This window comes from Cibotium barometz, chromosome 43 (genome assembly GCF_041138505.1).
Source record: "Cibotium barometz isolate CiBa-2024 chromosome 43, ASM4113850v1, whole genome shotgun sequence".
Classification (NCBI taxonomy): domain Eukaryota; kingdom Viridiplantae; phylum Streptophyta; class Polypodiopsida; order Cyatheales; family Cibotiaceae; genus Cibotium; species Cibotium barometz.
This window is the reverse complement of record NC_141088.1, coordinates 48,403,846-48,427,338: the sequence shown is the minus strand read 5'-3', so window position 1 is coordinate 48,427,338 and position 23,493 is coordinate 48,403,846. Positions and strand designations below refer to the sequence as shown.

At 45.3% G+C, this 23,493-nt stretch overlaps 1 protein-coding gene across 1 annotated transcript; it reads left to right on the top strand.

Annotated features, from left to right (window-relative positions):
• The first annotated feature begins 3,162 nt into the window (after positions 1–3,162).
• Positions 3,163–22,765, top strand: LOC147613999 (tubby-like F-box protein 3). Its single transcript, XM_086781988.1, has 4 exons — positions 3,163–4,290; positions 21,312–21,399; positions 21,548–21,677; positions 21,776–22,765. The coding sequence occupies exons 1-4, from the start codon at positions 3,916–3,918 to the stop codon at positions 22,449–22,451; spliced, it is 1,269 nt and encodes a 422-aa protein (XP_086638114.1). The 5' UTR covers positions 3,163–3,915; the 3' UTR covers positions 22,452–22,765.
• The last annotated feature ends 728 nt before the right edge of the window (positions 22,766–23,493 follow it).

Sequence of the window (23,493 nt, the reverse complement as noted above, 5' to 3'; positions counted from 1 at the left end):
CAATCAGTGTGAATGATTGAAAGCAATGTCTTCATTAGTCATTATTGGATATTGCATCCATTTGACTGATGAAATTTGAGGCTCGTGAGTGAGAGAGTAAAATCTTAATACAAATATGTGAATTTCTAGTAAAAGTGTACATTTATATTCAAGCCTCACTATGTTTATGATGCAATATCTTAGATGGAGATATTATCGAGCTCCTAATCATCACAAGGGGATAAATAAATAAGGAAATAATTAAATAAACACAAATCTTCTATCAATTGGGTGTCGTTTATACGTGGTGTGCTAAAGGAAAACCTAAACCAATAAAACTATATGGAATTCTTAATCCAAAATAATTATGCAATAGCTTGATATGTGAGAGACTCCAATTCTAAAGTTTTGCTTATTTTGTGTAGCCTAGAGAAAGTTATAGAGTGTGTCATTTTAGAATGTTCCTTGAGGGTGTTTTGTCAATATAAGTGATGAATTGAAGGAAAAAGCAAATAAGCTTGATTTCCTCCAACCTTTTGGTTTGTGAGTAAGCGTAGTTTCAAGCTTTCCATTATTTATGCATACCCTCACAACAAGAAAAGCTAAGCTTGATTTCCTCCAACCTTTTGGTTTGTGAATAAGCGTAGTTGCAAGCTTTCCATTATTTATGCATATCCTCACAACAAGAAAAGCTTGTTTTTATATTTTTTAATCAATGCTATACAAGAAAATGAGTGCATGCTAATTGGTCAACTACCACAAACCTGGCTTGGATTTTATTGATTAAAAACCACCACATTTATTGTCGCAAGAAATTGAATATGTAGATTAAGTTACCAACAAGCATTGTTGTACTCTAACAAGGGATGTAAACTATCACAAGTTGTTTGATAACCTTACAAAAAAAAAAGTCTAAACCTCACCATATCTCAATACACTTTAACAAACAACATTAGTGCTCATCCCTAGCCTTATAATTTTTTTAAAATGCCTAATTAGGTTCTATCCTCAAGCCAATGTTTAATAGGTTTTAAAATGTTCATTTATTATGTTAGACTTTGTTTAGAAATGGAATTACCCCACAACTTCCCTAGCCAACAATGCCATAATTCAAGCAATATAGTATTCGGTGCTACAAAACTAAGAGGCTACATGGAATTCGTTTTCTTTTTTAAACATCAATGCAAAGTCATTAGATATGTCCCAATTGCTCTTAATAAGAATGGTATTTGCTTAATGAGCACATTTGGTGCTACAAAGCTAAGAGGCTACATGGAATTCATTTTTATATTTAAAACAACCATAAGCTTGGTATCACTGCAAAGTCATTCCATATCTCCCAATTTCTCTTAATAAGAATGGTATTTGCTCTCAATATGAATGGTATCACTGCAAAAGTCATTGGATATGTCCCAATTTTGCTCTTAATAAGAATGGTATTTGCTAAATGAGCACATTAAGATAGTCCTTGCTTTCTTGTGGGCTTGTGGTCAATATGAAGTGCCAAAAACGTTCTTTCCCTAAAACATTTCATTGCTTGCTTTTGCAAGTCTCCATCATAGGGTATAAGGTGGGGGTGAAATTCATTCTCTACTACACTACATCAATTTATTTGTCACATGAAGTGATAGACATGTGCATGGTGGGATGGGCAATCCTTGATATGCAACCTAACACCTTGAGTATGACATTTCAATGTATTAGCCTATATCTATGTGGGCATTGTGAGACAACATTGGTTAAGAGGAAAGAGTTCTTATCATCAGTTTTATAGGTGTACCTTATGGATCACCTAGCGGAAAGTGATAGTGAGGCATGGTTTTCTTTGTCCCTCCCAAGGTACTCTATTGATAGTGTGAGCATATCTACCCCTTTTAGAACTCCACAAAGGAAAAGGGTTATGAGTTTTGAGATAGTTGATGAGGTTATGTCAAATTGTGTGTCTTTCTACAATATGCTTTGCTTATGCGTGAGTTCGAATTTTTATCATCTTGAAGATGGCCTTTCCTATGTGAACCAGAGGTAGGTGCAATCCATTCGCTGTGTTAGGATTATCATTTGCCATGAAAACTTTACATGATGGTTAACAATTGGAACATAAGGCACACATGCTATTTGTGCTCTTGTCATTGGTGGGAGGCTTCAACGAGCATGATTGCCTATCCATTTCGAGTTGATGAATGGGATGGCTTGGGTTGCAACATTTCTACTCCTAAAGTGTGAGATGGGTTGGGGCAGTACTGGAGAAAATACTCCTTTATTGTATTTTTCATGGTTGAGATTAAATTGGTTCAAATCATGGCTTGTTTGGTAATCAAGGGCTAAAATTTAGGTATATAAGGCAACATAGATGCATTTTTGAGAAAAGCTCCACAATGATGATCCACACCATTCTCATCTATTTATTAAGATCTCTTACATGTGTAAAATTTTAAGGTCTTTTTTTGGCTTTCCTTGTGATAGGCTATGTGTTAAATACTTGTTGTAGTGCTTCATGGGGGTCTTCATTCTTAAGTGGGGATTAAGTTGGGTGGGTTAGGAACCATATAAAGGTATGATTTATTCATGATCTTGGGTCTCTCAGATGATAAAACGAGTGGTTGATGATAAGGGGGTTTACACACTTTAAGTGGCCCATTCTGTTTTTTTTTTTTGGGTTTTGGCAGGAGATCCAAACTCATGGATGAGAAGTCACTTTGTCCATCTCCCGCCCATTGACGAGAATCTTCGTAAAATGCACTCAATGTGTATAGGACCTAATATATGTTATAGTATATTAACTATGTGTTTTCTCTATATGTGGCCCTTTTTTTCCCTACAAACAATTATTCTTCTTGTCCTCATTTTATTTTATACCTATAATCTAAATTTCTAATATATATGTAGAGGGAAGGTGTGAGGTCATTGTGACTTCTCACTTGTTCTAAAGAAACTGTTTTAGCCAAGACAGGACCTCGGCTGGTTTCACACGCTATTGACCATTGGGAGAATCTACGCTAGATATGTTTACACGATGACGACACAAAGAAAGCTAGCATGCCGCCCACCACCCACCTCGGGTCCTTCAGGAAGGCCAGGTGGCCCTTCCTCGCTGTTTTGTCTGCTCTTCGCAGGTGCGTTGCATCCGTCCAAGCACACGCGCTCACACCCCTCTCTCTTTAATTAACTACTACCCGTCTCCTTCTCTTTCTACTCCGTGGTGTGCACTGTGACCAGGTCTCCTCTCTCTGTCTCTCTCTCTCTCTCTATCCTCCTCTGGCTCTCTCTACCCGCCTCGTGCGTGACCCCATTTCTTCTCAAACAAAGCTGCTTGCGGCCTCGTGCAGCCCAGCCAGTTATACTGTTTTGGTGTGGAGCCCCTCTCCTCACCGTTCTCTCTCTTCCCGAAACCTCCCCTCCTCCTGTGTCCTGATCCGGAAGCCGGGTTTGTGCTCCTGCTGCAGGCAGCAGCTGCCGTGTATGCTGTAGCTCTCTGTGTCTAGCGTAACGGCTTGCTTAGCCCTTAGCCCTAGGCCTAGCCTCTGTTAAAGTTTTCAAAAAAGGGCAGTAGAAATTCACCTTCTGTTCCCGCCCTTGGTACTACTGCCCAAGATCTCGCTTAGTGTCAGCACCTTCCCTTGGCATTATTGCTGCGTTCTCTGGTGTGGATAACTTCCTCCCCCTCCCCTTCTCTTTTTCTCCCGGATCTGTCTCAAAGTAAGGGTTGAACGTTTGTTGAATATCCTCAAGCCATGGAGAACAGCAGGTACAGCAACAGTTGGAGTTATACTTCCCACAACCTTGTGCAGGACTAGCAGGTGTGTAAAATCTACAGCTCAGTTTTGACGAGGTTACTATTGTTGCTGTAAGGAGCTTCTTCTCCCTAGAGCATGGCCGGCTGGCCGTGGAGCCGATGAATCAGACCTGATAGCAGATAGCGCAAATTTAGATTAGAAAATGCCTTTCAAGAGCCTGATCCGGGAATTTCAGGATTTGAGGGATGGCCTGGGCAGCATCTCCAGGCGGAGCTTTGACATCAAGTTCCCCATCCACCATCACAGGTCAAGGTCTATGAGCTCTGTCTTGGATGAGAGCCAGGCCAGGAGCAGCAGGAATGGTGAGACTACTCAACAGAGCTGCTGGGCCACCATGCCCCCAGAGCTTCTCCGGGATGTGCTTCAGCGCGTTGAAGCCAGTGAGAGCACTTGGCCCTCCCGAAAACACTTTGTTGCTTGCGCTTGCGTCTGTAGGAACTGGAGAGACATTGCGAAAGAACTTGCCAAGCTCCCTGAGCACTCCGGAAAGCTGACATTTCCCATATCTCTTAAACAGGTATGCACAACCAACTACTTTTTTTTTCCTTCCCCGTTTTATGTAATCTCTGTCCCTCTCTATCATTCATTATTGCATCTGATCAAATTTGAAGGTGGGTTTTTTATATGATTACGAATTGAGTGGCTGTGACTTGAGGCTAGGTTGATTTTCCACGGAGTTATGGTGGCTGCTGGATGTAGTACAACGTCTGCACCTGAGGATGATACTCAGGGATGATTTCATGCCCTATGTAGTCATCTTACAGCTGCAGGGGAATGCCCTTTTCTTTGAACACTTAAAATGACCAGTAAACTGTTTCACCTTGATTTAGATAAGAAGGTGCTTCTATGGCTTCTTGTGTTATCGATCAAAAGATTGGGAAAGAGGCCTCGAACTTCAGCAGTCGTTTCATGTGGGCTTGCACCTGTACCTGGATCTGGGTTTGGACCAGTAGCTGAAAATCATCGAATTGTTCTTGGACGGTGCGAGACAGGTCTAGTGCATTAGACGAGGGGCTGTGATCAATTTGAGACCTTTTGCAGCTTGGTACAAAGTGGGTTTATAAGCTTAAGCATAAAGCTGATAGTAGCATTTTGATGTGACCTCTATAAAAAAAGAGACTTGTTACAAAGGTAACAAGCATTTTGATGGTAGCATTTTGATGTAAGGTAAGAGGCTTGTTATAAAGGGTTATGCATATGAGAAGGCCATAGATTATGATGAGACCTTTATCCCCATGTCTTATACGACTATAATCCGGTGTATTATTGCATTGGCAATGCATCATGGATAGAATGTACATCAATTGGATATCAAGGCTACCTTCTTGAATGGTGATTTGTATGAGGAGGTTTATGTATCTCAACCTCGTGGTTTTGTTCATAAGGGACATGAGTCTAAAGAATGTAAGTTAACAAAAGCTTATATGGTCTTAAGCTGGGTCCCAAAGCATGGTACGATAAGATAAATGTATACTTGGTTACAAATGGTTTTTGCAATAGTCCACTAGAGTACCCTTTATGTAAAGAAGAGTAAGAATTGTTTATTGGTCATCGTTTTTATACATTGATGACATGCTACTTACAAGCCCTAATGAGGAGAAGATTCAGTCTTCAAGGTTGAATTACATGTGTCATTTGAGATGATAGATTTGGGCTCATTACATTATTATTTAGGCATAAGTTTATTTAGCATGTTGATGGTATTGTGACGTTGCAGTCAATGTACATATAGAGACTGTAAAAACTAAAAGCTTGTCACTACACCAGTAGAGATAGCTCTCTCTGGTGCATGGTGTGAGAGGGTTGCGGGATGGGCTGTGATACATGTGCTTTCTGTGGTTTGGATGAGTCAGGGTGGTGTTCGCTATGGTCCCTTGGTGGGGACCAAAAAAATTTGTAATGGAGGTTTGAGAGGTGTCCTGTCTCCTTGTGTGCTATTTCATAAAAAACTCTTGATGACGGTGAAGCTCCATCAAGTACAAGTCCAACATTTGTCATGTGCATGATCAATGCCATGGACTATCTGCAGACGTTGATCCAGAAGAGGCAGCGAGATAAAGACTATGAACCAGATAGGATCAGAGATTGGAGCACAGGTGCTTTGGGCAGTGTGGAGCAAGGCTTGGGAAAAACAAGAAGAGGATGCTGTCGGTCCCTGGAAAGGGGGTACTGTTGGTTGGAGTCTGGACACAAGCTCTGTTGGCTGTACCAGAGAGCATGGCGGCTGAAACGCATCAAGATATGGCAAAGGGACTACAAGCGCATCAAAACATGATTTATTTGTCCAATCAACTGGCCGACCAGCAGTCGGCCAGTTTTGCATAAAGTCAAAAGAACTATAAATAGCACGAGAGGCTCCTTGAAAGATTCATTCAATCCTCTAGGGATTGGGTCATTAGGAGTCCCATAGGAGGATAGAATTTTGGGTGTTATCACCTTTTCTTCAAGGCAGCCTATGGCTGTAGACAAGTATCTTTTTGTACTATATGAATATACGGAAATGAGTCCAGCACATCTCTCTCTCTATATCTGCGTTTTGCATCAGATGGTTTCCAAGAGTGTTTAGGGCTGAAAGAAGACTCCTAGAGCTTCCATATGTTACATTGGTATCAGAGCATCAGGCTCAGCAAAGCTAAACACTAATTCAGTCCCATATGATGGTGTACAGGTCCAAGGTATAGGAAAGTACACAGATACGAAGCCCAAGGCAAGGAACATAGAATCGGGAAGAGATCCCAAGAGGTTTGTTGGTGGTGTTCCACAAAGCCAAAGGGGATGGCAGTCCTGTGAGCCAGATAGGTTCTCGGGCAACGGTCCCAAGGGAGGTTTATCCTCCAAGGGTGATGTGAAGAGTGCCAGACTCATTTCTCAGGAATGAAGACCAAGACGGTGTTCAGAGTCAGGGCAGGAATGGATTGTGGACTTGATGGAACCAGATGCATAGATCTTAGTCTGTGACAGAGTATGTCTTGCACATGACATCCCCCTCTGCAAAACTTGATGACGGGCTTCCAACCTGTTCTTGGATGACTGTCATCATTCCATACTTTTCCCGAAGTTCCTTTGTCATCCATCCATCCCTGGCAACCCTTTTCTATGAAAGCCCGGCCCTGTCTCCAAACTACTCTGTCACCGACTAAGATCTATGCATCTCATAGTCACAAGAGACGGAGGGGACAGAGGCTTGGAACGTCGGGACGGCGCAGGGACGGGGACGGACGGACGTCCCCCACTAGACGTTTCTCACAGGGGACGGCGACGGGGACGGGGACGGACGGACGTCCCCCACTGGACGTTTCTCACAGGGGACGGCGACGGGGACGCCGCAGGGACGGGACGACGTTGTGCGGGGACGGCAGAGAGCCGTTGCGCCTGTCGTTGCTGCCGTTTTTGGCCGTTGTGCCTGCCTGTCCGTTTCTAGCCGTTTATGGTTGTTGGGCCTTGGCTCTTCTAGCCGTTTATGGCTGTTGGGCCTTGGCTCTTTGAGGCTTGGCCCTCTCTCTCTCTCTTGCCCTTGAGGCTTTCCTCTCTCTCTCTTGCCTATCTATATAAGAACAAGCCTCTACAAGGCTACAAGCACACACAAGTTCACAACTCTCAAGGCTCAAGCTTTCAAGGCTCTAGGGCCTAGGCTCTCACCTCTCCCTCAAGCCTCTTGAGTCTTGACTCTTTCAACTTCCAAGCCTCTAGGCTCTCTCTCTCTCTCTCTCTCTCTCTCTCATTCCTCAAGGCTCTCTCTCTCTCTCTCTCTCTCTCTCTCTCTCTCTTTCATTCCTCAAGACTCAAGAGTCAAGCCATCTTCAACCATGGCATTCTCCTCACGTGCCGGGGCTTCTCGTAGGACAACGGGATGGACATGGTGGGAGGAGGTTAACTACACCACATCCGTTCATGGAGGCGGTTCTCGGCCATGGGTATGCAAGCTTTGCTCGTATCGGCGAACGGGTGGCGCCGACAAAGTGCGAGCCCACCTCTTGCATGAGAGTGGGCATGAGGTGAGGTTTTGCACGAATGTCACGCCCGAGAAGAGACGGGAACTTCTTGACAAGCTTAGCGTCTACGAAGCGGTCGAAGCGACAAGAAGGACACTACGAGTGGCCGTGGATCCCGCGACGATGGGGAGAGGAACTCAAGCCTCTATAATGGAGTCATGTGGTGGATCGGGATCATGCACACCATCACCTTCACCATCAAGTCGGAATGTTACTCCATCCACGACACCGGCACTCTCCATCTCCACGGCCTCTCAATCATTACGTGGTCCACGACGACAATCTACACTTGGGGAGAATTGGAACCCCAACTTGAAGGAGGAGGTGGATATGGCGGTGGCCCGTTTCTTCTTCCACGACCACATTGCCTTTCAAGCGGCTAGGTAAGTGCAATCGATCATTACCAATTCATCATTCATGTTTTCATCATCCTAGTCCCCTTCTCATTAGTAAATTACTTTCTTGAATAGGTCGGAATACTTCAAGGTCATGGTTAAGAAGATTGGGGAGTATGGCTCAACTTATAAAAGTATTGGATGATGACAGTCGTCCAAGAACAGGTTGGAAGCCCGTCATCAAGTTTTGCAGAGGGGGATGTCATATGCATGACATGCTCATGGACATTCTCAGGGCTAATCCAAAAGGGGCAGCCAAGAAAAAGACCATTAAAGCTAGGATTTTGGAGCATCAAGTGCTGATTTGGCTAGAGGGGACTAGGATGACCAGGCGGCTGCAAGAGGGGACTTTTGGCTGAAGGAGATGGCTGTCGCCAAGACCAGATTGAGGTAGCTGCAAGGCGCATCATCATATATAGCATTTATGACCAGCTGGCTGGCTGACCAGCAGTTGGCCAGCACTCCTATGGTCCAAAGGGCCTATAAATAGGCACAAGTGCTCCTTCTTGTAATCATGCACTCCCACTTTGGGTGTGGGTCTAGACTAGGAGATCTAGGTGTTTATCACCTTTTGTGTGAAGGCAGCCCAGGGCTGCAGAATTAGGTACCTTTTTGTACCATATGAATATACTGAATTTACAGCACATCTCTCTCTCTCTCTACTGTCTCTCTATATCTGCGTTTTGCATCAGATGGTTTCCAAGAGTGTTTAGGGCTGAAAGAAGACTCCCAGAGCTTCCGCATGTTACAACATTCTTGGTCTCTATAGTGCATCACCTGTGTGAGAGGGCCAAAACCATCTTGAAAGAGGCAATGCATCTTCTGCATATCTCATATTAGACTAGGCATTTGCATACATAATGCCCCTTGGTTTGAATCTCTTTAGACCTGCATCCATGCCTCTTGTAGATTTCCCTTAGCTCTCCCAAACTCAATCCAAAGTTGGTGGGAGGATACTCTCAACTTGCTGATGATCTTGAGTCCATGAAGATACTCCGGTGCCTCAATGAAGCCATCCTTAGACCCTCAAGAAGTGCTCTCTTTAGTAGTGGAGGAGCTTTGTGGGAATCTTTGTTAGACACTGATGGTTCATGTTTGACTCGTGTGAAGTCTTGTGTGTGTGTGTGTGTGTTGAGAGAGAGAGAGAGAGAGAGAGAGAGAGAGAGAGAGAGAGAGATTTTATGAACGTCTTCCAAAAGACCGAACTCGGCCTATGAGACAAATCGGAGTACCTGTATGGGGTATCCTCTGTCATCCCAACAAAATGAGAGAGAGAGAGAGAGAGAGAGAGAGAGAGTTTTTTTAACGTCTACAAAAAATCATAAGGGACCAAAAGTGTCCAAAAGTGTTACAGCGTGTCCATGAATCATGGAAAAACAGGATGAAAAAGCCAAACATGAATCCAATCTTCAGAGTTTTTAGGCTCTAGAAGTGGCACATATTATGGATCCTTATTTGTACCATCTAGTAATTGGTTGCACGATCGGCACATGCTAACAGTTGTGGTGTTAGTTGTTGCATTGCATGCTCTACACATGTCAATTGAAGTGGTTCTGGCAGTGGTGTCAGACTCATCTGCCAGTATTCCTCGACCCATAGGGTGCCTTTTATAGAAACAAGGTGGTACATAGTTCCTTTTGGATTATGTAACACCTTGTTTCTATAAAAGGCTCCTCTCCTCATTTATTATGGTTTTCAATGCTTTGGTAAGGCATCTATTCAACACATGTAGCAAACAGAATTTGTGAGGCAAGCCTTTGCTTTTAAACATGCATCTAGCCATTTGCATCAAAGACATGTTCTTTCTCTCAGCAATACTATTTTGTTGAGGAGAATATGGCGTCGTGCATTGATGCTTTATGCCTTCTTCTGTCATAAAAGCTTTGAAAGCAATGGACATGTATTCCTCCCCTTGATCTGAACTACGGAGGGTTTGCACTTTGCAACCTGTTTGATTTTCAGCTTGTGCCACAAAATACTGAAAACATGTAATCAGATTTTGCTTTCAAGGGATACACCCAAGCAAATCTGGAGTAGTCATTGATAAAGGTTACAAAGTATACATGCTTTCCAATAAATGGTGTCCACATAGGATCACACACATCACTGTGCACAAGCTGTAATCATCTTACCCAATATGCACCCTTAATATAGATGTTTTGGTGGCAGCTCTACATGAGGCATATCTTGAACCATTTTATGCCTTTGCGATAGCATCAAACTGTCATAATTCACATGCCCAAACCTGGCATGCCATAATTCTGCCTCTTACATGGCAGGTGTAAGAGTGGTAACCACATGAGCATCAAGCTCTCTCCTGTCAAACCTATCAAGCTGAGATGACCCATGGTACAATGTGCCGGAAGTGACCAATGTATAGCCACCTTCATGGTCGTTCACTGTGCATCCGTCGTTCTCAAAGTTCATTGCAAATCCTCTTTTAGCAAAAGAGGAGAAGGATAGCAAGTTCTTCTTAATCCCTGGCATATACAATACATCTGAAAGACATAAGTTTGCATCATTTGCTGTTGTGAGGATTACATATAAGAAGAATTGTTTGCACATATTACTCGTTTGCCTTCAAGGGTAGCCACGGTAGCCATAAGCTTCTTAAACAAATCCCTTTGTGAGGTAATGTGTTTAGTGAAAGAGTGTGTACAAGCGGAAGCAAATAAACATGAGAGAGATTGCAAGCAAGAACAAGACCTTTATTAGCTTGAGGTTACAGAGTACAAGAGCCAGCAAATAGGGCACTATTGGATGATACAATGAATAAAAGAGCAACTCTTATATACTTGTGTATGAACTAGGTCGGCTCTAGAAATAGGCCGACAGGACCTCCACGACAGCATATTGAAGATGCATTATCTTAACACCCCCCTCTGCATCTTGAAGTGTGCAAAAAAAAAAGTCAGAAGAAAATTGATGACGAAGGTGCGACCATGGACACCTCAGCATGGCCAGTATTGAGTAGACCTCGCACATGTCAGCTTGATTTCTTCACAAAACATAATGCCACTGTAAAGAGAAAAAGAAAATCTGCTTGGCTCCAAACTCCAGGTAGAACTAGGAACACATCACATCTAATAACCTCGAACAAAGGAACATGGAACACATCCTGTCCATAGTCTTTGCTAACCAATAGTTCTGGAACTCATCCGAATCATGAAGGAAACTTGGTTGATCCTGGAACTCATTCGGACCATCAAGTGAACTTGTCTCTCTTTTATTCATTGTATCATCCAATAGTGCCCTATTTGCTGGCTCTTGTACTCTGTAACCTCAAGCTAATAAAGGTCTTGTTCTTGCTTGCAATCTCTCTCTCTCTCTCTCTCTCTCTCTCTCTCTCTCTTTTTGGTCTCATAGGTCATTTTGGCCTTCTGAAGACGTTAATATATCATTTCATTTCATTTCTCTCTCATGTTTATTTGCTTCCGCTTGTGCATACTCTTTCATGGGTACTATTGGATGATACAATGAATAAAAGAGAGCAACTCTTATATACTTGTGTATGAACCAGGTCGGCTGTAGAAACTGGCCGACAGGACCTCCACGACAGCATATTGAAGATGCATTATTTTAACATTTAGAAGCACCACTGTCAAAGTACCATGTGTTGTGTCTTTCATTGACACTGAGAGACATATGCTGCAATGATGTATCATAACTGCAAGTAAGGAAAGTCCACTCATCTTGCATAAGAATTATTGATGCATCATCTTTCTTTGCAGGCGATGAAGAATCTACACCCATGCCACTTTCCTTTTTCTTCTCCTTTGTAAGTCTTTTTTTGCACTCATTTCGATAGTGACGTGGCTTTTTGTAGTAGTGACATTTGTCATTTTTCTTGGGCTTGCCTACATCATTTTTAGCCTTTTGTGAAGGCTGTCCCGAATTAGTATTTGGCTGAAAACTATGTTTGGCTTTTCCCTTGTCCTTGTCTTGGGTAACAAAAGCCCCATCATTGCCATGCATATTGGAAGATTTGTTCTTCTGATTCTGCTTCTCCTGTAGTAACAAGCCAACCAACTCTTCAAACAAGATTGGTTTTGGATTTCCCCGCATAGATAGATCGAGTGAGCGATGTGTGAAAATTCAAGTAAGTTTCTGGAAAAGATGAGTGTTCTCGAAATTAGCTCTTTTTCAGAAATGACCTCATCAATATTGAGCAGCTGCTTCCAAAAATCCTGGATCTTCGTAAGATGATCAACCATACTATCACCATCATTCATGTCCAAGTTCTCAAGCTCTTTCTTGAGAAATGTAACCTTGGTCTCATTCTTTGCCTGATACATGGTTTCAAGTACATCCCAAGCTCGCCGTGAGGTCTTGCAAGACCGGATATGCGGTGTGATTGATCGCTTTACCGACAAAGCAATCAAAGTCATCGCTTGGGGATTGCGAGTATCCCATCTCCTTTGCTCCTGTGAGGGAGGAGAGGGTACTGCAGCTTGTTGAGCACCACGGCTAGGCGTGTTAGGTGTTATGTCAACAGGGTGTACATCTTCACCTGACATATAACCCCATAATCCTTTGGCCACAAGAAGATTTGGGACTATGAAACTCTAGAGGGAGTAATTACTACCATCCAATTTGTCCTCTTAGGACCAAACCCCGAATATTTCCAGCCATTTTAAGAAATCGATTTACCAAGAGATATGCAAACATGTGTAACCAAATATGCTGTAAAAGGAAAAATTCCAAATGCACCGGAGTGCAATGCAAGGCAACCACACCACAAAGTCCTGTGCAAATGTTTTGCCCCAAATACAATGTTGCAGATAATTGCAATGCTGAAAAATCCCAAATTTTTGAGCACCAATGGATTGATTTATGTCTCAATTGCACATAATTCACAAAAGCTCCAAAAATCTATATACCAATGAGTTTTAATTGTGCAATTAAGCATTGATTTTAGATAAGCCCCAAATTTCTCTGTCTGGTAATTGCAATTGTGCAATTACGCACAAATTTTTGAAAAATCCCTAAATTTTCTTTGAATCCTACACCCAAATGTTGCCATGCATTGCTGCATGCACTTGATTTTTGCAATAAAGCAAGCTATGAACAAAAGCCCCATGAACTGAACTACAAATCAGTTACTTGAATGGCAAGAACCCTGATTTTGTAGGGTTTGCATAGTTGTAGCCGGCAAATGTGACGAGTAGGTGACTCTGTGGCGATAGCAAGCAAGGTGTTGAGTCTTTGACAAGCAAAAGGGTCGATGCAAGCGGCAAGACTTGCAGGGATCGATGATGCACACACGTGGAGAATCAAACGGGCTGCAGGGGTTGTCGTCGGCGGGAGGTGCGTAGGCTGGTGTCGAGGGCGAGAGTTGCTGACGGCGATGGCGCGAAGGCGGGAGGTGTCGACGACGCTGTTGATGGACGGAATGGCGAAGGCGACCGGTTGTCGGTCAGAATCGTGGACGGCGAGACGGACGGTGTTGGCTGCCACATGGAAGAACTCTAGAAATTTGCAGACTTTTGTCGAGTGCCAGATTAGCCACAAGTGTAGCGGAGCTCAGCCAGGCGCCGCCCACTGTGGTGAGAGCGTGGCCGACTGGTTGGGCATTGGTGGCTCACTGGGCACTAGTGCCGCCCAGTCTGGAGGCGGAAACAAGTTGAGAAACGCCAGGTGGGCGGTGGGCCTAGGCGGCGGAAGGTGGCCGTGATTGTGGGCGATTGAGGTGGACGGAAGTGCACAGTCGTCCACGGAATTGCAGGCACCGACGAGAACTGTGCAAGTAGGGGCAACCTTGCTCTGATACCACTGTTAGGGTTAGGGTTCCACAGACAGAGACACAAAGAAATGAATAGCAGCAAGAACACTAGAGAGTTGGTGATTGATGCTCACACAAAGAGGGATAGCATAGAATGTGTGGAGCATGGGAGTCGACTCCATAATATCAAAATACAATAATAAGGGTGGTGTCCTTTCACACCAGATGTTAAAGGGAAAAAACCCATTGTGAGAAAAGTGCCCTTGGTTAGCCCATGTTCACATGTGGCACTACTCCTAGCATATATGTCAATAATATAGCCGTTCTTTGCAGAAGCATGTAAAGCACCTCAGATTCGTCTTGGGGATTTGAAGGCGTGAATGTCTGCATTCAAAAATCTGTTATTGTAAATTCTTTTGTAAAGAAATCACATACCTAGGTCATTGGATTTCCAGAGCTGGGATGAGCATAGATCTTGAGCAGATGCTGTAGATCCATAAGGTTTTAGATTGGCTAGTACCTCGTACTGTCAGACAGGTTTGTTCATTTTTAGGATTCACCGTCTTTCTTAAGAAGTTAGTGAGGGAGAATTTTGACTTTGATCGTTCCCCTTTCTAACCTCCTCAAAGGACTTGGATGAAAGTCCAATGCTCCTATTACCTGAATGAGAGGCTTGATCAAGTTTTTAAAACGATCGAGCTTATGGTGAGAGATGCACTAGTTTTAGCCATACTGAATCTTGGCAAATCATTTGTGGTTGAGACTGATGACGGTGATTATACGATAGGGGTTGGCTTATTTCAGGAGCGCCAACTTGTGGTTTTTGAAAGCAAGAAGCTTGATGATACCCAAGTCAGATGACATTTCTAGGAGAAAGAGTTCTATGTGGTTATTCATGCATTGAAATTTGGATGCATTACTTGTAGGGATTCAAATTTGTTATATTGACTGACCATGAGTGAATTCCAAGATCATGTCGTATTTGGAAAGTGGCATAACTTCAAAGTCTATCTTATCACGATATTTGTAAGCCCAACGGAGCGTGTAGTGACACAGATGCAATCACGTGTACGAGAGATAAAGATAGAGAGAGAGAAGGGGGAGCGGGAGATGGGAATAGGGGTTTCACACGGTACACCACCCTGAGCGGGGAATAGGACCCGCCCCCTCTTCAAGAATTTATTCCAGGAACAATCCACGGGCTTTTCCAAGCCAGGACCAATACAACAAATGAATACAATATCAAACAGAAGTGTTGATGTTGTAATCGGGCCGAGGTCGATGTTGAGGCACAAGATAACCCGAGCTCACCATGAGAATGACCCACAAAAGACTTACACCGGGCTAGTACCAAAATCCAATGTTTGATGTTCCCAAATATCCACAAGACTCTTTGTTCTCAATCCGGACAAAAGTAATCCCCAAAAGCTTCACTCCAGGATAAGTATGTATCTCCATAAAATAATTCCCCTGCTTTGTAGGGCTTCTAAGAAGCTGATGGTGATGGATCTTTTTGGGTGATATGATCTCTTGTTGTAGATGCTGGCACCGGCCGTATCTGGAGGCAGCAAACAGTACAAGTGGAGGTACACAAGGTAGTGCACAAAGTAGTGGCAAGTATTGTAAGTAGAGATGGTGCAGGTAGGCGCTACTGCAGTGGTGGTGCTGGCATGATGGCTGAAACGGTGCTGCTGTATGCAGAGGCGCTGCTGAACAAGATACTGCAGGTGACAGCTCTCTTAGCAGAGGCGGCACAGAGGCCAGAGATTCTGTCAGTACTGTGGGCAGAAGCGGCGGCAGGTGGCTGTTTGCTGACTGGACAGTAGGCGACCTTTGATGGCGTAGGCGCACAGGCGAGGTACAGGGCTGGTACAGGGGCAGTTAGCACAGCCAGACAAAAGGGCAAGGAAGCGGCACAGTTGGGGGCAGAGGCGGTGCAACTGGAGGGGTTCTGCTGCAGACAGACGCGGCGCAGTAGCAAAGTAAAGGTGCTGCAGAGGGCGGCTGTCGTGCAGAGGCAGCACTCAGATGGAGGCAGCAGGGTGGCGTAGGCAAAGGTAGCGCACAGGGAGGAGCAACGATGGAGGTTGGCGCTTGCAAGGAAGGCTGCTGCCGACTGAGGTGAAGGAGTTAGGTGGCGTGAAGAAGGTCAGGTTGATGATGATAAGTCTTCACAATATCTTCTTGAGAAATCCTTACGAAAATTTTCTATGCTTCTCCATGAAGATATTAGCTCCTATATTTGAAAATTTTCTTATATATTTGATGGGGGACCATGCTTTTGCCAAACTTTGCTTTTGCTTTATCTCTTAGCTTTTGTTTTATTTTCTTGCTTTTGCTTTGCCTTTTTGCTTTTGTTTTAATAATAGTCAAAGTTCTTGATTTATGCTTTTACAACTTTTGGGCCTTGCTTTTTGGCCTTGGAGCTGCTTTCTGGGAAAGCGGCTTTTAGCTTTTTGATCCAGTTCGATGCCCTCTTTCCAACGGTGTCCTCAGCTTTTTGGTCAACAAAGTTTGACTTTTGCTTTTTCTTGCTTTTTGACCTAGACAAGTGCTTTTTTCCAATTCCAACTTTAGGAACCCTGTTTCCATGTGTCCATCATCTTGTCCATTTGTTCGGGCATGAGTTCTATCATGTGAAAAGAGCATGGAGGACCAAATGGTTCCATTCCCTTTCTCTTACATCAAAGTTGTCCTCAACTGTGGCATGCATATGATCGTGGTACTAGCCCCATCTAGTGCTCTTGTGCATCTGGTCTTTCCTCATATATATGGTGCCTTCTGCTCTTCTGGCAACATCTTTATGACTTTCTTTGATCGATGTACTTGTTCTTGATGGTACATGTTCTTTATAGCCTGTAACAAGGGTTAGATAATAAATGCATACTCACCTTCTGCAAAAACTAGACACAATCTAGTCAATAAACAAGTATGCATCATTCGCGTCTACTGGGTATTCCAGGTACTGGCCAAGTAGTTTGGAGCCCAGTGGACTTTCATATGCCATAAATCCAAGCTTTGTCCACGCATCAAATCATGTTCATGGATTGTCTTGTCTAGTTTCATCGAAGGGAGGAGGGGGGGGAGAAGGGGGTGGGGAAGGAGCTGCTGACAAAACGGGAGCGGGAACGGGAGGAGGCGAAGGTGGAAGCGAGGCGGGAGGGGGGGACGGGGGCGAAGGAGGGGGTGCTAGCATCTCCTGATCCTCAGTCTGCGCTGGGGTCTCCTCCTGGAGGGGAGCAAAGCTGTTCCTCACTGGAATCCAGTGATGCTGAGACCGTGACTACTACTGCATCGGTCTCTGGGCATGCTGCTGTGGCTGTCTCCCTCTACGGCGCCCCTGTCCAGGCTGCCAATCCGAGGTCTCTGTGGGCTGAGCACGTGTCCCGGAGGTTGCCTGCCGAGCCGCATCTGTGGGCGGGCCATCGGGGGCCTGCTGCTGCGGTGAAGGTAGGGGTCTCTTGCGAGGGCAGGCCTTGGCCAGATGGCCGACCTGCCTGCATATGAAACACTGGTTCGGGAGTCCCGAAAACTCCACTCTCTGATCGATCCAACCCCCCCCCCCCCATCCTAGGTAGCTGAATGACCTTCGGAAGGGAGGAGATGTCAGGAACCAGAACTCTGACCGAAGGCAGGCCAGCTGCTCTAGCCACCACTGAAGCTGATGTGGGGCCAGTCTCAAGCACCGAGCCCCACCAATGCTCCTATCCTAGAAAGGAGCGGAAGGTACTCGCGGCGGAGTCCAGGGAAGCAAACTGTGACATGGAAAAGGCGCTCTCCCTGCTCGGCCGTTGCTGGGTCGAAGCCATGTTGCCAAGATCTGAAGAAGGCCGGAGCACCCCTGATGTCAAGGGGACTCATGGCTAGGACCTGGGACACGCTCTGGGCTGTTTCGAACTCAATCTGGTAGTGTCTGCGGCCCAGTTATAACTGAACGTCTAGGATCTTGCCCACAGCTGCAAGAAAGCGGGCCTATAGAAGATCTCGGATCTCCCCTCTGTTGGGGCGAGTGCCGACTATACGGCAGATGGTGGAATGTGCCTGGAGGCGTTCCACCTCTGCGCGGCGAGGCTCGCTTCCTCTTCTTGCGAAAGAGAAAGCCTGATGGGGGAATCCTCAGGGGCGGGCGAGGGGGCTGCGGAAGAGTCCCTATGAGGTGGGGCGGGAGGAAACTCCATCAGTGTTTGAAGCTTAGTCGAGGGCGAAGCGAAAACGGAGCGTCCTGCAAGAACCAAGCTGCACAAAAGGCGGAGCGGGGAGGGGCGGAGGAGGAAAGGCGGAAGACAGAGGGGGAGGGGGGAGACAGAGGGGAAGGGGCTGAAAAAAGAGGGGGGCGGAATTGAGGGGGAGGATCGTATGGTAGAGGCGGTGAAAGGCAGGGGGGCGGAGGAAACACGAAAAAAGGGGGGGGGGAGGGGGGGCGGAGGCAGGCGGAGGGGGCGGGTCACGGAGGAAGGGGAGAGAGCAGGGGTGCGCGAAGTAGGCGGGTGGGGGGGGGGGGCTGGCGCGAAAGAGGGGGGGGGTGCAGGCGGGGGGAGCTGACGCGAGGGCGGAGAGGACGGGGCAGGCGGGGGGAGCAGTCGCGAAGGCGGGGAGGGGGGTGTGCGAGCAGGCGGCAGCGCGAGCAGGGGGGAGGCGAAAGCTTCAGCGAGCGAATTCAAATATACTTTTGGTCTCAAATCTTTGGTCACACACAAACGGGTTTGCATCATAAGAAACCTTTCCTTGATGACATAAGAAGTCACCAAGTCTCCATTCTACAACCTATCCCAAATGTCCTTGAATTCTTCTTCTGTAGCATAAAGATCTTTCATCATAGTGAAGTCCAAATGATATCCCATGGAAACTGCATGGGTCATGGGTCTTCGAGTCTGTAATACATGCAGAAGCTTTGTGAGTCTTCTTTCAGCCCTAAACACCATCTAGAACATGCTGATGCAAAAACACAAACAGAAGGGAGAGGAGAGAGAGAGAGCTGGAAATTCAGTATATCATATGGTACAAAAAGGTGCATAAATCCTTGCAGCCATGGGCTGCCTTGAAAAGGTTTAAAATACCTAAACAAACTCCTAGTTCTATGACCTAGCCAACAAGGGGCTGAATGATAAAAAACGATGAGCAAAAGAGGCTTTTATAGGCCTTGGACCAACTAGAGTAAGTGGCCGACTCCTGGTCTGCCAGCTGCTTGGACATCTTTTTCATCATGGAAGTACCGGATCTATTTTATTGTAGCTGACAGCTTCTTCACGTATTCCACTTAGTCGACAGGTCTGCTTGTTCACTCCAGTCCATCCCTTGCCATAACCTGCACATCAATGCTCCAAAATTCTGGTTCTATCTGGTTCTTTAATCCTTCTTTATCTGGCTGCACTCTAGGATTAGTCTCGAGATTAGCATGTACATGTGCATGCACATGACATCCCCCTCTGCTAAACTTGATGACGGGATTCCAATCTGTCTTTCTTGGATGACTGTCATCATCCCATTCTATTCCCGGAGTCCCCTTGTCATCCTTCCTACTCTGGCAGCCTTTTCACTGAATACCCGGCCCGGTCTCCAAATCCACTCTAACTCTGAAGAAGATCTATGCATCTGTTCCATCCAGTCCCCATTCCGTTCCTGCCCCGTCTCTGAACACTGTCTTGGTCGAAAGGAGTCTGGCACTCTCACTACACCCCTTGGAGGATCATCCTCCCTTGGAACCGTTGCTTGAAAGCCTTTCCCGACTCACAGGACTGCCATTCCCTTTGGGCTTTGTGGAACACCACCAAGCAACCTCTTGGGAGTTCTTCCCGGTCTTGTATTCCTTGCCTTGGGCCTCATACTTGTGCACTTTCCTGTACCTTGGTCCTATACACCTTCATATGGGACTGAATCAGTGTTTAGCCTGATGCTCTGATACCAATGTTACATTCGGGAGCTCTGAGAGTCTTCTAAACACCATCTAGAACATGCTGATGCAAAAATGCAAACAAAAGGGAGAGTAGAGAGAGAGAGAGAGAGAGAGAGAGAGAGAGAGAGAGAGAGAGAGAGAGAGAGAAAGAAAGAAAGATTTTATTAACGTCTTCCAAAAGACCGAACTCGGCCTATGAGACAAATCGGAGTACCTGTATGGGGTATCCTCTGTCATCCCAACAAAATGAAAAAGTATATCATATGGAGAGAGAGAGAGAGAGAGAGAGAGAGAGAGAGAGAGAGAGAGAGAGAGAGCTGGAAATTCAGTATATCATATGGTTCAAAAAGGTACATAAATCCTTGCAGCCATGGGTTGCCTTGTAAAGGTAGTAAAATACCTAAACAAACTCCTAGTTCTATGACGCAGCCAACAAGGGGCTGAATGATAAAAAACGATGAGCAAAAGAGGCTTTTATAGGCCTTCGACCGACTAGAGTAAGTGGCTGACTGCTGGTCGGCCAGCCGCCTGGACCTCTTTTTCATCATGGAAGTACCTGATCTGTTTTACTGCAGCCGACAGGTCTGCTTGTCCACTCCAGTCCATCCCTTGCCATAACCTGCACATCAATGCTCCAAAATTCTGGCTCTTTAATCCTTCTTTATCTGGCTGCACTCTAGGATTAGTCCTGACTGCACACTAGAGATGATTTACTGTTGGAAGGTATCAGGCTGGCCTTAGATGATGGCCAGTCGAGGAATCTTCTTTGTGATGGCCCAAACTTTCTTGTCCCAATCCACCATGAACATCATAGTGAGCATGTGGGTACGGATGCGAAATATGGGTACCAATCCCCTTACAAGGCAGGAAGAAAGGTCCCACCCTCATTCATGGAGTTTATCTAGCAAGGGGGAGTCTGATTTTTCCGAGAGCCTCATCATATCCACTACTAGAGGGGGAGCCCCCATGTGTCATTGAAGATTCTCCCTAATCAGGGCTGCCGTGGATGTAGAGTGTGTGCAGTTGCAGTCCAAGGTGACAGTAGGGGGTGGGAGGTGGGAGGCTTGGTATGGCATCTGGTCCTGCCTGGGGGCGCTGCGCGCGGGGGGGGGGGGGTGTGTTGGGGGGGGTTGGGGTTGTTCCATGGGCTCAAGTGCCTCCTCGGGTCATCATCTAGAGCTGCCATACTGTATTTGGAAGAAGCTCGTGATCAGCTGCGAGGTGTCCTGGAGCTTGGCTTTGCCCTCTGTGAGTGAGTCGCCACGCCTGTGAGAGAAAGAAAGAAAGATATATTAAGCGTCTCTAAAGACCCAATGGGCCTATGAGACAAAAGTGATACAATAATGTCCATGGCATATCTCAGCGTGGAATGGAAAATAAGATAGAAACAAACCAAAGCTATCTCACTGACGTGATACAAAACTGTCCATGGAATCTCATCATGGAATACCAGGAACGTGGAACTTGAGAGAGAGAGAGAGAGAGTTTTGTACTGAATTTGTGTTCTAATTTCTGATAAATGCTAGTGTTTTGCAGCCTGGGCCCCGGGACACAACCGTCCAATGCTTCATCAAACGGGACAGGAACAATTCCACTTACCAGTTGTACCTTGGACTTACTGCAAGTAAGGTTATGTGCCTGGTTATTTTGCATATATGAGGTTGTATCGCAACATAAATGTAGCACATGGGGTTGTATCGCAACATAAATGTCAGAGGGTTTTAGTGCATTGATTGGCCAATTTTTGGACTGACTCACATCTGACCGTACAGCATTGGTAGAGAGTGGAAAGTTTCTGCTGGCTGCTCGGAAGGTCAGGCGTGCCACTAGTGCAGACTACGTAATTTCTCTGAATGCAGATGATATGTCGAGGGGGAGCAACACATATGTAGGCAAACTCAGGTGAACTTCAAATTGATTTAGGAATTTTTGAAACAGTGGGCATTGCTTTTCCAAAAGTTTCTATCAATGATAAATGGCATGTTTCCTGTTTCATGCAGATCAAATTTTTTAGGCACGAAGTTTACGATATATGACAGCCAGCCTCCACATAGTGGGGCAATCGTTTCCACGAATAAAGCAGGGCGGCGTGTGGGCTCTAAACAGGTGTCGCCACGGCTGCCTGCTGGAAGCTACAATGTGGCTCACATTGCCTATGAGTTGAATGTACTAGGCACTAGGGGTCCAAGGCGGATGCACTGCACGATGCATTCGATTCCGGCTTCAGCAATGGAGCCGGGTGGTGTGGCTCCAACTCCCGTGGAATTCTCTAGTGCTGCCCTAGACTATTCTCTGTCCTCCCTTCCCTCCTTTGGCTCAAAGTCTTCTTTCTCGGATTTTAGCACTGTCGATGCAGAAGCTCCAAAAAATGGTTTTTTAAAGGAGGGACCTCTTGTCCTCAAGAACAAGGCTCCCAGGTGGCATGAACAGCTTCAGTGCTGGTGTCTCAACTTCCGAGGACGTGTTACTGTTGCTTCTGTGAAGAATTTCCAGCTTGTAGCGGCCACCACTGAATCTGTACAGACTGCATCCCAGACTGACCATGACAAAGTGCTATTACAGTTTGGTAAAGTCGGCAAAGATATGTTCACCATGGATTACCGGTACCCCTTGTCAGCATTCCAAGCCTTTGCCATATGCCTCAGCAGCTTTGATACTAAGCTGGCTTGTGAGTGACAGGCATTTAGGTAAAGCTCTTTAGATTCCCTGTGCTTAGCAGTTCTCTTTTTCATACGCTGGAGTTGTTTTCTATTCTGAATGTGTTGCAAATGTGTCCATCTGGGCGAAGCAAGCCAGGTTAGGTAGGTTGTCTTTTAGCATATTATTGTAACATTCGGTTTAGCTTCCACTGAATTCTGCAACTGATTCATGGAGATGCTCTCAAATTTACTGTGATATGCCAATGGCTACTTTATGTATGCAAGGTATGTTATTGCCAGTGGCTAGCTTGTAATTTATTTGAAATGTGTATGTAATACCTTGTTTTTTGAGAGGTGGTGAAAGCCGTGTAAAAGAGGAGAGGTACCATGAAGAATGGAGTGGAAAATGGGCTTGTGTTTGTGTATCATATGACTGAAATGTCAATCTCTGAAGACAATTTTCAAATTTGTCCTGCAGAGCAAGCATTATGGAAGTTGAATGTAGTATGAGTAATTACTTCTGTAGGAGGGTTAACTTTTGTATTATTACTTTGGACTTTGAATGTAGTATGAGTAATTACTTCTGTAGGAGGGTTAACTTTTGTATTATTACTTTGGACTTTTGGACCATTTGGAAGGTGGGTTTCCCTTACGGAGTTTTGTCCTAAGGGGTGATGTATGCCACACAAACTATAAGCTTGTTGTATGCCCCACCTACCATAAGCTAGTTGCAGGCTGTTGGTGTCCTCAGCAGAGGCCTTGCTTGCCTTTGGGGTATAACATGGCTCGACTTTCGCATGTCCTGAGAACGGCCTATGTTGCCCTTCTATCAATGGGCCAAATGAGTGTGCAGCAACACTTTATCTAGTCAATAGCACCTTCACCTATAGACAGATCCAAGCCCCCCCCTGGTTTGGTTTCAAAAGCAAGCGAGTTTCATGTTTCATATCACCTTACTGCAAGCTTGCACATCTACCATGGATTTTGAATTTAAAAGCATACACATTTACAAGTAAGGATAAAGCATAAACATGAAAAGCTAGTTGATTGAATTACTAACCCAATCATGGAAGTGTGGA